The 16280-nt window shown below is 39.8% G+C and overlaps 1 protein-coding gene across 1 annotated transcript in view; it reads right to left on the bottom strand.

Annotated features, from left to right (window-relative positions):
• The window catches only part of Gpr158 (G protein-coupled receptor 158), a 409577-nt gene that overhangs the window by 26614 nt on the left and 366683 nt on the right, over positions 1-16280 (bottom strand). The window contains exon 7 of the mRNA XM_021194755.2: positions 6988-7226. Coding sequence (XP_021050414.1) covers positions 6988-7226 — 239 coding nt within the window. The remainder of the gene's footprint in view (positions 1-6987; positions 7227-16280) is intronic.

The raw sequence follows: 16280 nt of genomic DNA, 5'->3' as shown, positions 1-16280 counted from the left end.
TGTGTGTGTGTGTGTGTGTGTTCTTCATCTTCATCATTAGAATGGTATCTCATACCATTCTAGTCATGTAATCATGGACTAGAATATATACATGTCCTTACTGTACCACCTATCAGGTGGCTTACATGGTATGTGGCGTTCACCAGCTCAGCCATCCTGGCTGGCCAGCAAGCACCAGGGATCCTCCTCCTGTTTGCACCTCCCTAGCACTGGGATAAGAAGAAGCACGGCCACGCCAAGACTGAAACTGTCACACATGTGTTGGGAACATGGACTCAGGTTCTCATGATTGCATAGCAAGCTCGACACTGAATGAGCTAAGTACCCTGATGCCTCCTAAACTTGGTGAATCAAAATTCATAGCCAAAGGGATGCCAAGCTCCAAAGCATGTCCAAAGCCACTGGTGAATTTTTCAAAGGGTCCTTGTCTGGGGAAGGTATTATTTCACAGGAACACTACCAAAAGCAGTTGGTGTTACAGACAGCTGGAGCACAAAGGAGAACTGAAGAAGACATGAAGCCAACGTCGGTCTTTCCCTATCTGCTCTCATACTAGATAAAAAAAGGCAGAAAAACATTCCTTAATTATGTCACTTTGTGCCACATTTGATTTGCATAACCTAAATTCTGAAAGAAACTGAGGACATAGTTCAATACTTACCTAAGTCTGCGCTGAGGTATGGCTTGTGTATCTCATACCATTCTAGTCATGTAATCATGGACTAGGATGTATACATGTCCTTACTGTACCACCTATGGGGTGGTTTTTTTGTTTGTTTGTTTGCACTAAAGAATAAAGCATATCACAGGAGTACCTGGGGTGGTTGTGCTCTGAGTACAGTCACTCCACAGTGAGGGACGTGACCTGGGGCACCTACATCTGTAGACCGTCGGGTCAGATAGCAATGATACAGTTTAACTCACACCCAGGAAGTCAGCTCTTTTTAATTTTTAGCAATTATATAGGAAATTCACAAAATGGAGTTTTGATTTCTCAGTATGGCAAATCTTAAACACATTGTGTAAAGTGACCATGATGGACAATTGACTTCAGCTGCATGCAGAAAAGAATGCTTGACTGGAAACTTTTCTCCACTGAGTCTAACTGGGTTTTTTAGTTGTGAGCCTTCCACTTAATTTAAGAGAATACTTCCCAGTTTCAAACTCTTTATTCAGAGTACTTGGAAGACAGTGAAATAATTGAAATTTTCATCAAAAGTATATATCTCCAGATCTTCAATATTTATAATTAAAACACTTAATGCCTTTTAAGATTATAATTTGTACTTGCCATGCCAAATTTACCAGGTTTTTATGTAGACTATTGAAGAAGTAAGAGGAGACTGAATCTCATAGAGCTGTGGCTGCCAGGTGTGCTGGGGCATTCCTATAATCCTAGCACTAGGGGGGTATAAGTAGGAGGATTAGAAGTCTAAGGCTAACCTCAGCTAGCAGCAAGCACAGGGCTAGTATGCTCTACATGAGACCTTGAATCAAAGGTATGATTGAAAAACCAAGCCAAATCAAAAGGCTGGGGACTACCACTTTAGCTGAAAATTCTCAAAAATATATTTTGACATTTGAGCACACACATTCATACTTAAAATGAATTGAGGACACTTGTGTAACTTCTGGAATCCTAGCTTTAGCAAGTTCCCCACTTCTAATCTAATTCTGGCTGCAGAATCTACACTGAGGGAAAGAGAGCTAGGATCATTTTTCATTCCTCAGGCAAATATTTATCAAGAATCTTTAAGTGGCAGCTGCCTTGTTGTGTGTGTGAATCACATGGCCCTCTAGCATCAGCACTGAGGAGCACCATTCAGAGAAGAAAAAGGTGATGGGTGGAAAGATAAGTCCTTCTGCTTCTCATAATGTACAGAGAATGTATATAAATGTACTTCAGAGTTTGAAGTGATGAGTAATGATATAATCACTATAAATACTTCAGAATATTTTTCTTGTCGATGTAATTCTCAGAGGCATGGAAACCTACAGCAATTATAGTCTTCTCTCAAAAATCCCTGTCTGACCTATATCAGGGCCGGTGGTGGGCTGAGACATTGACTTCATGTTGTTCTCTTCGTTAGGTTGATCTAGAATCACTGTAGAAATCCCCATTCTCTGTGCAGTTCCTTCCTGCTAGGGATACATTTGCTACACAATGAGCTTTCCCTGGAGATGAAGAAGAGCACAGTAATTCTGTGGTTATATGTTCCTTAACACTGAGGCTATGCTCAGAAAAACAACTCATAAAACAAGTCTTCATTGTGTGCACACCCCAAAGTATACTCCCATTAGTGTAGATGTTGTAGGTCTGGATTCAGTGTGGCAGATTTGGTGAATGTGAGAAGTATGAGCTGCCACCCTATCAACAGAGCACAGTGTTTTACAGTAAAGCTTTTCCAGGCCAGCGCACCCTCTAAAACAGATGTTCTCAACCTGTAGGTCAGGATCCCTTTGGGGGGGGGGTTGAATGACCCTTTCACAGGGGTCACATACCAGATATCCTGCATACCAGATATTTACAAGATGATTCATAACAGCAACAAAAATCACAGTTATGATGTAACAATAGAAATAATCTTGTGGTTGGGGTCCCTAGAACATGAAGCACCCTATTAAGGGGTCACAGCATTAGAAAGATTGAGATGGAGCCTCTTGTCAAATCAGAGTTATGTGCCATGCAGCTCTACTTTCATACAAATGGCACAGTGCTAAGTTCATTCACAAAAGTTCCACCAAAACACTCACATTGTGTGTGGTGACATCACAATGACTATGTGATATGAATGTTCAGTATTGTTATAGTTTTATGGAACCATCATTGTATATACAGGTTATTGTTAGCCAAAATGTTATGTGGGCATGATTTTTAATAAAAATAATCTATTCTATCAAACAGGTATATTTAGAGCTAGGAAAGTGTGGTCAGAGTGAACTTCTATGAGAGATTTTAAAAGTAGGGCAGTTTCAAATGACTACAAGGTCTTACAAAATGAGAAAGGCCATGGAGAGGTGGAGAGAGTGAACTGTGGCTGAGGTTAAAATAGCTGTTCATTAATATGGTGTAGGCAATAAAAAGCCAAAATGAGTGTGGACCTGTGAGACTTACAGATGGTTCGGCAGGGATCCTAAGAATCTTCTACCTGATGACATCTAATATGTTTTTCAAGTAAAGATTATCTATGGGTAGAACAGTGAAGCATGGAAGTTTGGGACAAAAGGAAGATAAATCAAACTGGAAATGCCCAGCATAAGGGGGGTTCTGGTGAGTACTACGGAATGACTGGAGCATAGCTGGGTTCTGTTGCTCCAGCAAGCCCATCTGAATGTGCCCTCAGAACTATGAATGATAAGCAGCTTATCATTCCCTGTGAGCCTGAGACAACCACCAGTATGGTGCCAGGGGCCCCGACAGGGAGCTAGCCTGACAAGACTGCCAGTCCTGTACCACGGAGGCCCCCACTGGCTCCCATGATGGGGATCAAGCTGGAGAATAGAAGACCACAGGTCCTTGGGCAGGAATAAGCCTGAGGCAGAAGAACCTTGCAAGGGGCCACTTTGGTGGGCCAGGCAGAGAGCAACCCCAGAAGATCACTAGTCCAGCACCATGGGACTTGGAGAGGCATCTAGCCTGAGGTGACTACCAGTCTGTTGCCACACAAATGGGAGAGGGGAGGACAGACCACGCCAGAGATGACCCATGTCTGTTGCTATAATGCATGAGCAGGGCATAGAACTCCTGAGATGACCCCAGACACTCAGGCACCCTAGTTAGCACAAAGCAGATCACCTAAGTGATGCAGAAACGGAAGAGAAAGAAACAGAAGGATGTAGGTGGGCACAATGAAGAGAAACAGTACTGGACACCCATGAGTCATGGGGAACAGCCTAATATGGGTAGTTGATGATGAAACTTGGCACCATGGTGGGGTCCTGGCCTGTGCTGCTGAGGGCCATGGGGCATTGGCACGTCTGGGTCCATGGCCCTGAAGTAACAGGCGTGTTTTAGCACCAAAGACCAGGTAGATGTTGCTGGTCTGAGCTGCATCCTGGGGACATGTTGGTGTCTGAGAGCTGTCCAGAATGGGCCCTACCACTCATGTGGGCATTGTGGGAGAGATGGTTCTGGGGCATGAGAACAGGTGAGCTGAGCCTGCCCCTAGTCAGCTGAAGTACTCTGGCGAGCAGTTCCCACACATTTTGGGGGGTTGCAGGTGAGCCAATATGAAGATACCATCACAGAAGAGCTGGTCCTGCCCCTTGTCTCCTTTGTGGTACCACGGATGAAGGAGAGAAGCCGTCCACCGCTGACCAGGCCTCATGATTATGAGAGAAGGAGAGCTGGGCTGCTCCTCACCAGCTGCAGCACTCTGTAGAGAAGGCCCTGCACCTCACCTGGGAAGACAGTAGAGCAGCCCTGGACTTGGGGATTATGGATGAGCTGGCCCTGAGGACATGAGTGTAGGAGAGCTGGCCCTCCCTCCTGTCTGCTGTGCAGTGGTGCAAATGAGGGAGAGACAGCCTCCTCCCCTCCCTTGTCCTTTGCCATCTATGGTAGACAGGAGATCTGGCCATGTCTGCCACCAGCTATGACACTCAGGAGAGACGGCCCTCCATGTCATTGCCTGGACAGCAGGGTAGAGCTTGTCTGGTTGTGGGGGTCGCTGGTGAGCTGGCCCCAAGATCAGGAGAGCAGGTGATACCTCTCAGGCCCAGATACAGGGCTTCAAATTGGCCCACCCCAACATCTTCCCCATCAATGAACTGCTAGAGAGCATGAAGGTATACTGCAGATCCAAATCCACAGGACCTCCATGACACAGGGCAACAACAGGATATCCAAAAGGAGTCCCACTGAGATTCCAGTATAGATAGTGTAGCAGAAGCCAGAGGCCTCATACCAGACCAGTGAGTTGTTGCAATGAACATTTGTAAAGAAAGAAGTGTGTACAAAAGGAACACTGTGGGACACACTGTACATACTATGATGACATTTTTTCTCTGTTGTGGGAAGGCTGCAAGGGGAAAGTATGTATGTATGGATGCGATGAAATGAGTAGAATTGGGGTGCATGATGTGAAATTCATAAAGAACCAATAAAAAGTTTTTTTTAAATATTATGAGGAAATGACTCTCTGCTTTGGTTACCTTGAAAAGTACCAAATAAAATGCTGAAGGCCGAGTAAAAACTTAATACTTATATAATGTCTTCCTCCTCATAGCCATACTAAAGCCAAGCCCAGCATTGCTTTCTATCTTTGCTGCTTGCTTTTCTTGTGAACATTAAATTGCTCAAAATATATTATCACTACAGCTACGTCCACACTCACATGGCTTCATCTGCATCTTTACAGTATCAGGTCTATAAATGTCCTGAAATACTTTGCTAGGAGAATACTTCTTACTGGAACTGTAGATTAATAAGAACATATATTATTACCTCCTAGAAAAAATATAAAATTTCAACCAAATGTTGTCAAGGAGACATAAAAGGAAAATTAAGCTTGTGCTTTTACTTTTTACAAATGTCCTTAAAATAATTTTTGTTTGTTTATTTGGCCTACAAATGAGAGCAACAACAAAATAATAACAGCTGTCTTCCATTTTTTTCTTTTTGTATCTTTGGAAATTTAGTTTAAAATAGCTGGTTACTAAAATGTCTTTTATATTTCCCTTTTTTCATTTTGGGAAATAAAATGGGGGAAAGGTCAGGAAAGTAACTTTTGGTTTGGGTCTGAGTCATGACACCATTATCCCATTTTTCTGCCTCATAACTTTTACCACCTCCAAGTAGCATGCCTTTGTCATTGGATACTGGACTCCCAGAGAATTTTCTTTAGAGTTATGTATAGGAAAGATAAATTAATCATAAATCTTCGACAGTCAATTCTTCACCAATGTAACCTCCCCCAGCCTTGAGCAGGCTGGCTCAGACCTGTTCTGCCACTGTGAACCTAGGGTGGAATCTTCTGACCTAGGTAGGTCTATTGTTCTGCCACTTGCTCTCTTCTCCAAGACACTGCTACCCACTGAGAGGCTGAACCTATCTTCCCGAGTTAAGCAACAGCCTGGACCAAGTGCTGACAGGCTGGACCAAGTGCTGACAGGCTGGACCAAGTGCTGACAGCCTGGACCAAGTGCTGACAGGCTGGACCAAGGGCTGACAGCCTAGACCAAGTGCTGATAGCCTAGACCAAGGGCTGACTGGCTGGACCAAGGGCTGAAAGCCTAGACCAAGGGCTGACAGGCTGGACCAAGGGCTGACAGGCTGGACCAAGTGCTGACAGCCTGGACCAAGGGCTGACAGCCTAGATCAAGTGCTGACAGCCTGGATCAAGTGCTGACAGCCTGGACCAAGTGCTGACAGCCTGGACCAAGTGCTGACAGGCTGGCAACAAAGCATCAAAAGCCTGGCATGGCAGGGGATGGACCTTCCCCCTTTATAAGCTCAGACTCTTAGTAAACTCAGAGGGGGGGGGCTTGATCAGAATTTTTGTCTTGGTCTCCTTATTTCTCCCACCATCATTTCTCCATATAGCCTCTGCCTCCCCTTCAGGAACCCAGTTCGTGTGGCCGTGGGCAGCTTCACACCAAGATTGAAGCTGGATCAATATCATAAGACCTCTGTAAAGAAAAATTCCAACATTCTTATTGTTTCTTACCACCCAAGAACATAAATCAAGATGGTGGCTACTGTTAATCAGATAGAGACCAATCAACAATGTCTCTGCACATAGATGTTGCCTTTCTTCTTCACATTTCTCTGTTCTTTTTACTTAGTTGCATTTGTTTTTCAATAAAGGAACAAACCTGTGAAAAATAATGAGTTTTTGTTTGTATTCCACATATCATTCTTTTCATTTTCATAATGTTTCCAAAATCATATTAAGTCTTTTAAACCTAAATATCAGGCTTGTCAAGGCTATTGAGAAAAGTTCAAGGTAATCATGCAACCATGCAAAGCACGTGGTAGCCACATACCAACTGCTGTCATGTAATCCCAGCGGTCAATGAGGCACATATTGAAGGTGAGGTGATCAGATGTTTGCCCTTGGCCAACAAGCAAAATATCCCGGTCCAAGTTCTGGCACATAGAAGAAGTCCAGCCAACAAGAAACCAAAACACTACCAAGACTATTACTGCCAGCATCCTCATGACCCGACCACCAGTCATGTATGGGATTCTTTGTGCTGTTCGTGAAAGGAACACCTTCAAAACCCTGGAAATAAAGAAGATCAGAATGTGAAGATAAACCCGTCAGAGGGAAAAGCTTTAAAATATGGTATTTTAAATCTTAGGAAACTTAGGCCCAACTAAAAATCACTTTCACAGTTTTAAGACAAGAAACCCACAAACACTATTGTTCATATTTTTTATTAAATTTAGCTTTTATTCCAATATGATTCTAAGTCAAATCTTCCTGCAGCCTGTTGTTTGTTTCTATAAAAAAAAATCACTTCTGGTGTTTTTCATTTCATATTGGTTCTTATGGTGGTTTTATTATGCTAAGAAAATAGTATAGTATCATAAAAATAATTATACAAGATAAATATTAGGTCAAGTCAGTAAGGTCATTTTGTTAAGAAGGTTAGATTGAGTGTTTTTAATGTGGGTTGTTTTTTTGTTTGTTTGTTTTTGTTTTCCCTTAATAAAATGTTTCTTTTCTGTGAAGATGGCTCAAATAGCCAGGGTGAGGAATTACTGCATTTGATTCCTACCTAAATAAGGCAGAAAGGTAAAATTCTAGTATTACTCTTCAAACCCATACACTCTTCAATTTAATGTCTAGGATATTCTCAGATTACTTTAACCTTTCCATTCTCATCCTGATATGTCACCAGAGCTGTGACCTGAGATTCAATGCCAAGCGGCAGGTCTCCAACGTTCATCACACAGGCAATTCATTTCCATGTTTTTGTAGAACCTTCTGGCATTATCCAGTCCTTGTCTAGTAACTGGCAATTGAGTTCTCACTGCTGTGACTCCAACTGGTTTTTCTACTACTTTCTGTAAGTTTCCTGTTTCAGACCCAACTAATGGCCACTATTGTCATATTATAGGATAGAGTTAAATATTTAGTTATATATGATCATGACATACAATCAAATATTTTTATAAAGTCTGTCTAAAATGAATTTAAAAGCTGCTAAAATATGATTATTATCTTAGGGGAAAGTGAAGAAAGTATAACACATAGAGGCAGTCATTAAACATAGATCTAAAACAATTTTTGTGCTCAGGTTACTTCCAAACCTTTACTCTCATGTTAGAAACCAATATTTTCAACACAGTGTAGGAGGTAAGAAATCCTACTGACTTATGCCAGAAGAACAATAAATTGTCAAAGAAGAGATTTAATAGAAAGAAGACTGGTGAATTGTTATTTGCATGTCATAATCCCAGCCTTAATGCATTTCCTCTTGTCTTTAAATAACTTTACCAATATGTGGACCAATTATGAACCCCCAATTGTTTTAGATTAAAAAACCAAACCTTCTATTGTAATTAGCAAATAAATAGACTCATAAGAACTCTATAATACAAGTGATGGAAACTTACTGAAAAAATTTCTTTCTTTTCTTTCTTTCTTTCTTTCTTTCTTTCTTTCTTTCTTTCTTTCTTTCTTTTTTTAATAAAAGAGACTTGCAGTCACTAAAATAACAGAATTGATTCTTGATTCTCGCTATAGTAGGGAAAATGTGAAGCTGGGGATGACTGCCATCCAAAGGACAATCTTGACTCTTGCTGGTCTTCCATATTTTACCAAGGGCAGAGATGGTTGTTTGAATAGGCATGGCCCCATGCGTTTGAATGTTTGGCCTATGTGAATTTTATGTATGAATACATAATATATATATTATATAAAATATATATTTTATATATGAATAGTGGCACTATTGGGAGATGTGGAATTGTTGGAATAGGTATGGTCTTGTTGGAGGAAGTGTGTCACTGTAAAGACTGGATTTGAAGTCTTATATACTTAAGTTTGGCCTACAGTGGTAGCACCCATCTATTGCCTGCAGATTAAGATTTAGAACTCTCAGTTCCTTCTCCAGCACCATGTGTGCCTGCACACTGTATGCTTCTCACCATGATGATAATGGACTAAACCCCTGAATCCTAAGCCAGCCCCAATTAAATGTTTTCCTTATTCTCCAGCCATGGTGTCTCTTCATAGTGATAGAAACACTAAGACAGCAGAAAAAGAAAATTATTCCAAACTCCAGTTCACTCTTCCTTTGAACCTCTGAAACTAACTTTAAGGAGAAACAGTAGCAATCATGTGTTAGGCTTCATGCAAGGCAACATGGGAAACAGAACAGGATTCTAATCTTCTAGAACACAGCTTCAGTCATGGGTTAGAAGCCCCTGTGGGATTCTGTATCTGTGAGGATAGTGAACATTTGATAAGAGCACAGGATTTTTGAACTTGCAAAAACTGAAAAATACTTCAAAGTCAAATGTATCTTGAATTTAAGGTGTTTCTGGCCATGCTTGCCCGTGTTGCCCAGCATCATTAAAGCAGCTTCAGTGCTAGCCCTGAACACAGAGCATCGTTCAGTTTGCACTGCGCTTGCCTTCACACCACGTGACACAGGCCAGTGCTACCAGAAACACGAGGCTCAGAGCAAACCTCTGCATGCTGTGAACTTCAGTGTTTTTACAGCTCTTTCAAGTTTCCTTCACTGTCAGAAACAATGGCTTAAATATGGCAAACAAAAACTATTAGTATATGCAAGTGCCATTTCTCTTCATGTATCATATTAGTAAACCTTGGGTTGTTGTCTTAGAATAGTTCTAAAAAATTATTTTGTTTTTGAGCCGCTGACTTGGAATTTATACAAATATCATGAAATGACCTTTTCCTTGGGATTTGGATAAAATTTTGAGAAGTTTCTGAAATAGCCCTAAATATTTAAATCATAGCTCTGAAAATTTGCGTTTTTTTACTGCCAACAATTATAAAATCAAGATCAACCTGGATAAACAGTGAAGATGTTCTATGCCCTGTGTTATCAAATATGTAACCAAGATTTAATTTTTTACATAAACAATAATCAAGTATATTAATTTAATTAGTATCATTATGTAATGTTTATCTCTTTACTTATTTATTTTTCCTGTTTGAGACTTTTATACATGATGCTGTATTTACATCCTTCACACCCTTGCCTCTCCTGATCTTCAACCACCCCACCTTCCCTATTTCCTCTCAGCTCCAGGGTCTCTTCTCTCTCTGTTAATCCTACACACACACCCTACTGAGTCCATTTAGTACGTGGTTCTAGGACTGACCACTCTGGATAACATTATCACCTCTAGAAAAGACTGAGTCTCCCTTTTTCAGCAGCCATTGCCTGGAACTCAATGATGTAGGGCCTTGTGACATTTCCCTACCCATACTGGCATGGCAACTGGTGTCATAAATATGTCAACTGGTGTCATAATTATCTCAACTGGTGTCATAATTATCTCAACTAGTGTCGTAAATGTTCTTGTGTCTTTGAGGCAACCATGTTGCTGTGATTTCATGGGAATATTTTCCTGCTGTGTCTAGAAGACACTACCTAACAGCAGGCACCCGAGTTCCTTGGCTTACAATCATTCTTCTCTGAATGTTTCTGAAATTTTACCCCAGTCTTAGGTGTAAGGGTTGGGGTGTAGATGTGTTAAACATGGCTAGACAACCACAGTTATATATTCTTTGCTTTTTGGCTCAGTAACATTGTCTGGCTGCTGCAAAAAGACACTTCATTAATGAGGGGTTCTCACATATAAGAATGCATATTTAAAATGCAATTGGGAATTATTGTGATTTAGGAAAGTGGCAGTTGTAGGTTCTTCTCTAGGATCCATGACCACAATAGCCACATGTAGCTGGCTATATTTCCAGTGCTAGGCTTGACTTTCCTCCTGTTGAGCATGACTTAAGTCCAATTAAACAGCTGCTGCTAAAACTCCAGATAAATGTGTCACTGTTGCACCATTGGGAACACCTTGTGAGCTGGTAGGTCTGTTGACTGCTTTACTTCCTTGGCAGATTGCATAGTATCTTTGGATACTGTGAGTGACAGTTCTCAGGAAGGAGGGTTCCAGAACCTACCAGCTCAATACTTCAAGTCCTTATCTGAAGTATGTGGTGTCTTCAGAAATAGGGTTTTACCTTCAATTTCTGGGAGGCAGACAAGAGCAACAGCAATAGACTGTATTGTTTTGGGAGTCTCTTGGATCCTGGTTTCTAATCTTCAATAAATTATTATATATATATATATATATATATATATATATATATATATATCAAATAGTTATTTTAATACAAATTTTTGAGGCCAGTGAGATGACTCAGCAAGAAAGGGTGCTTGCCACCATGTATGGTGACCCAAGTTCCATCCCTGGGACCTGCATGGCAAAACGAGAGAACCTGGTACCAAAAATTGTCCTCTGACATCTACATATATATCATGGCATGTTGATACCCACACAACATACACACAAATACATACACTAAATAAGTAAGTAAGTAAGTAAGTAAGTAAGTAAATTAATTTTTTGCTGGGTTCCAGGGATAAAGCCCAGGGCCACACGTACACAAGGTATTTCTGTACTGCTGCAATGTGTCTATTCCCTTAAATTTAATTTCATTAAGACTCATTATAAGTAAATTAGATACCTATACCTAGCTATACCTATATACATAGGTTTGTATAAAAAATTATTATATAGAAAGAGACCATACATAGAAAAAGTTTGTCTAGCTCTTTTTTTTAAAGCTTGTAATCTAACTAGAAATTGTTGCTATTGTATGAAAGTCTCATGAAAATCAATGGAGGGAATAAATAAATTGTTTCCATATGAAACAATATGTAGTCATGGATTGTATGTAGCTTGTAAATCTACTAACCTAGTGAAAAACCTGGTGTTGGATCCAAGCATTGCTGGGGGTCTATACTTTGAAATAGCAGAATGCAACAAGATGTAAGGAAATGCTCTAGTCCTGGGAACAATGTAGAGGAGAAGACAGAAGCAGGGAGCTATCCTGAAAATAACTGATGGCAACAGGTTTGTAGAAGGGGGAGCACTCTCAAGTGTAGGTATGTGTACAGGCCAGCTGTTGATGTTGGGTGTCTTTATTGATTGACTGATTGATTGATTGATTGTTGTTGTTGTTGTTATTTAGACTGACTGACTTGCAGGATCTGCCTACCTCTGCTGTTTCACCCTGCTTCCTAACACTGGAGTAACAGATACATGACTGCCTTTCACATTAGTTTTGGGGATCCAAACTCATGTCCTCATCTGGTAGAGTATCAAGCACTCTACCAATAGAGCAATCTCCTCAGCCCCATTAATCAGATGAATTTTGATCACAGAATAAATCAATATGGCATGAGTTTAGACATCTTTTAATAAAGAAATTCCATTTCTAAATCGCTAGAAATACTTATGTTTTCCAAATGACCCTTGGTTACTCATTGTACAACCTGATAATTCAAGACTGTTAGAAATCCCATAATCTCACATCTAGAGAGGAAAACACAAACAGCAAAACAATGCTCAAAATTTCTCCAACTCTGCTTTTATAACTTTCAAATAAAAGGAACCATAACCATAAAATATAAACAGTTTACAGTGCTGGCCTTGTTGCATGATATAAGATACATTTCTACATGTACCTTAGAACAAAGTGAGGAAATTTTGGTCTATCTTTTCAACACTGAGCTCCTGTTGGTATGAGTTGACTCTTAGAAACAAAATTCGAAACATGGTTTACAAAATATGCATTTGTATGAAATATAGCTAAAGAAGTACACACACACACACACACACACACACATATATATACATATATATATGTACATATATATATGTATATATATATACAAATATATGTGCATACACACATACACATACATAAACACACACGTACACACGTATACATACACAAATACACATACACACATAATGGAAATGGCATGCGTGTGATCTTTTCACAGGTAAATTTTCCTTGAAATTTGTAATTAAAATAAAATTGCATCATTTCTCTATTCTCCCCACTCTTCTTTCCTGTTCCCCCTCCCCCATTTCTTTTCAAAGTCATAGCCTCTTCTTCCATTACTGACATATATACATATATCTCCATAAACAAATATATAATTGGTGAGTTCATTCAGTATTGTCTACATGTATGTATTGCTGTGTATATGCATATAAAATTTGGTGTTGTACTGGATAACCATTTAGGGGCTCATCTTCTGGAAAGACTAATCCCCCCTCTCTCTTACTAGTGTTTAATTGTTTGTAATTTTTATTTATCTAGGGGTGAGAGTCCAGACCATCTCTCCTATATACAGAGATATGACAAACTGGTGATTTAAGCAATAATATGATCAGAATTTCACATATCCAGCCATATGAAGGACAATAGATGGAAAATTCCAACACAAGGAGTGAAAGTATACCCTAGAAGAAACAAGAAAATGATCTTCTAACAAAACCAAAAGAAGATAGCCACACAAGCATAATTCCACCTCTAACAACAAAAATAATGGGAAGCAACAATCACTTTTCCTTAATACCTTGTACTGGCTAGTTTTGTGTCATCCTGACACACTTGGAGTTATCACAGAGAAAGGAGCTTTAGTTGAGGAAATGCCTACATGAGATCCAGCTNTAAGGTATTTTCTCAATTAGTGATCAAGGGGGAAAGGCCCCTTGTGTGTGGGACCATCCCTGGGCTGGTAGTCTTGGCTTCTATAAGAGAACAAGCTGAGGAAGGCAGGGGAAGCAAGACAGTAAGAACATCCCTCCATGGTGTCTGCATCAGCTCCAGCTTCCTAACCTGCTTGAGTTCCAGTCCTGACTTCCTTGGTGATGAACAGCAATGTGGAAATGTAAGCTGAATAAACCTTTTCCTCCCCAACCTGCTTCTTGGTCATGATGCTTGTGCAGGAATAGAAACCCTGACTAAGATATACCTCTTAACATCAATGGACTCAATTCCACAATAAAAAGACTGGATATTTAAGTAGAATCCAGCATTTTGCTGAATACAGGAAACACACCTCATTGACAAAGACAGATACTACCTCAGAGTAAAATGCTGGAAATCAATTTTCCAGGCAAATGGTCCCAAGAACCAAGCTGGAGTTGTCATTCTAATATTGAATAAAACTGATTTTCAACAAAAACTTATCAAAAAAGATAAGGAAGGACACTTCCTCATACTCACTTCATACTCACCAAAGGAAAAATCAACCTGGATGAAGTCTCAATTCTGAACATCTATGTTCCAAATGCAATGGTATCCACATTCATAAAAGACACTTTAATAAATATCAAAGCACACATTGCACCTCACACAAAAATAGTGGGATACTTCAACACCCCACTCTCAGCAATGGACAGATTGCAGAAACATAAACTAAAAAGAGACATAGTGAAACTAACAGAAGTTATGAAACAAATGGATTTAACCAATATTTATAGAACATTTCATCCTAAAACCAAAGAATATACATTCTTCTCATCACCTCATGATACCTTCTTCAAAATTGACTATATAACTGGTCACAAAACAGGTCTCAACAGATACAAGTACATTGAAATAATCCCATGCATCCTATCAGATCACCACAGATTAAGGCTGGTCTTTAATAACAGCAAACACAATGGAAAGCCCACATATACATGGAAGCTGAACAATGCTCTACTCAATGATAACTTGGTCAAGGAAGAAATAAAGAAAGAAGTTGAAGACTTTTTAGAATTTAATGAAAATGAAGGCACATCAAACAAAAACTTATGGGACACAATGAAAGCAGTGATAAGGGGAAAACTCATAGCTCTTAGTGCCTCCAAAAAGAAACAGGAGAGAGGCCAGGTGGTGGTGGCGCATGCCTTTAATCCCAGCACTTGGGAGGCAGAGGCAGGTGGACTTCTGAGTTCGAGGCCAGCCTGGTCTACAAAGTGAGTTCCAGGACAGTCAGGGCTATACAGAGAAACCCTGTCTCAACAAACAAACAAAAAAAAAAGGAAAAGAAAAAGAAAAAGAAACTGGAGAGAGCATAAACTAGCAAGTTGACATTTCACATGAAAGCTCTAGAACAAAAAGAAGCAAATACACCCAAGAGGAGTAGACTGCAGAAAGTAATCAAACTCAGTCCTGAAATCAACCAAGTAGAAACAAAAAGAACTATACAAGGAATCAACAAAAACCAGGAACTGTTTCTTTGAGAAAATAAAAAAGATAGGCAAACCATTTGCCAGACTAACCAGAGGACACAAAGACAGTATCCAAATTTAAGAAATCAGAAATGAAGAGGAAGACATAACAACAGAAACCAAGGAAATTTTAAAAATCATCAAACCCTACTACAAAAGCCTATTCTCAAAAACAAAACACCAAAACAAACAAACAAAAAACCCCAATAAACAAAAAAATGGAAAATCTGGATAAAATGGACAATTGTCTAGACAGATACTCAATACCAAACTTAAATTAGGATCAGATAAACCATGTAAAGAATGCCATAACCCCTAAAGAAACAGAAGCTGTCATTAAAAGTCTACCAACCACCAAAAGCCAGGACAAGATGGGTTCAGTGCAGAACTCTATCAGACCTTCAAAAACGACCTAATACCAATATTCTTCAAACTATTCCACAAAATAGAAACAGAAGGAACACTATGCAATTCTTTTTAGGAAGTCACAATTATGATTATACATAAACCACAAAAAGATTCAATAAAGAAAGAAAACTTCAGACCAATTTTCCTCATGAACATTGATGCAAAATACCCAATAAAATTCTCACAAACAGAATCCAAGAACACATCAAAACAATCATTCACCATGATCAAGTTGGCTTCATCCTGGGAACCCCAATGGAGGACTTAGGGGAAGAACTGAAGGAGCTGAAGGGACCTTATCTGGCATCAGTGGGAGGCGAGGCCCTTGGTTCTGTGAAGGTTTGATGCCCCAGTGTAGAAGAAAGCTAGGGTGGTGAGGTGGGAGTGGGTAGGTGGGTGAGGGAGCACCCTCATAGAAGCAGGGTAAGAGGGGATGACTGGGGAGTGCAGAAGGGAAATTGGGAAAGGGGATAACATTTGAAATGTAAATAAATAAAATAACCAATTAAAAATAAAATAAAATAAAATAAAATAAAATACAAAAAAGAAAGAGGAATACATAACGGGCACTTTCATCTTTCATTATTGCTGGTGCACACACACACACACACACACACACACACACACACACACACACACA

This window comes from Mus pahari, chromosome 3, assembly GCF_900095145.1.
Source record: "Mus pahari chromosome 3, PAHARI_EIJ_v1.1, whole genome shotgun sequence".
NCBI lineage: Eukaryota > Metazoa > Chordata > Mammalia > Rodentia > Muridae > Mus > Mus pahari.
The sequence above is the reverse complement of the archived record's forward strand: the minus strand, read 5'-3'. Positions and strand labels throughout refer to the sequence as shown.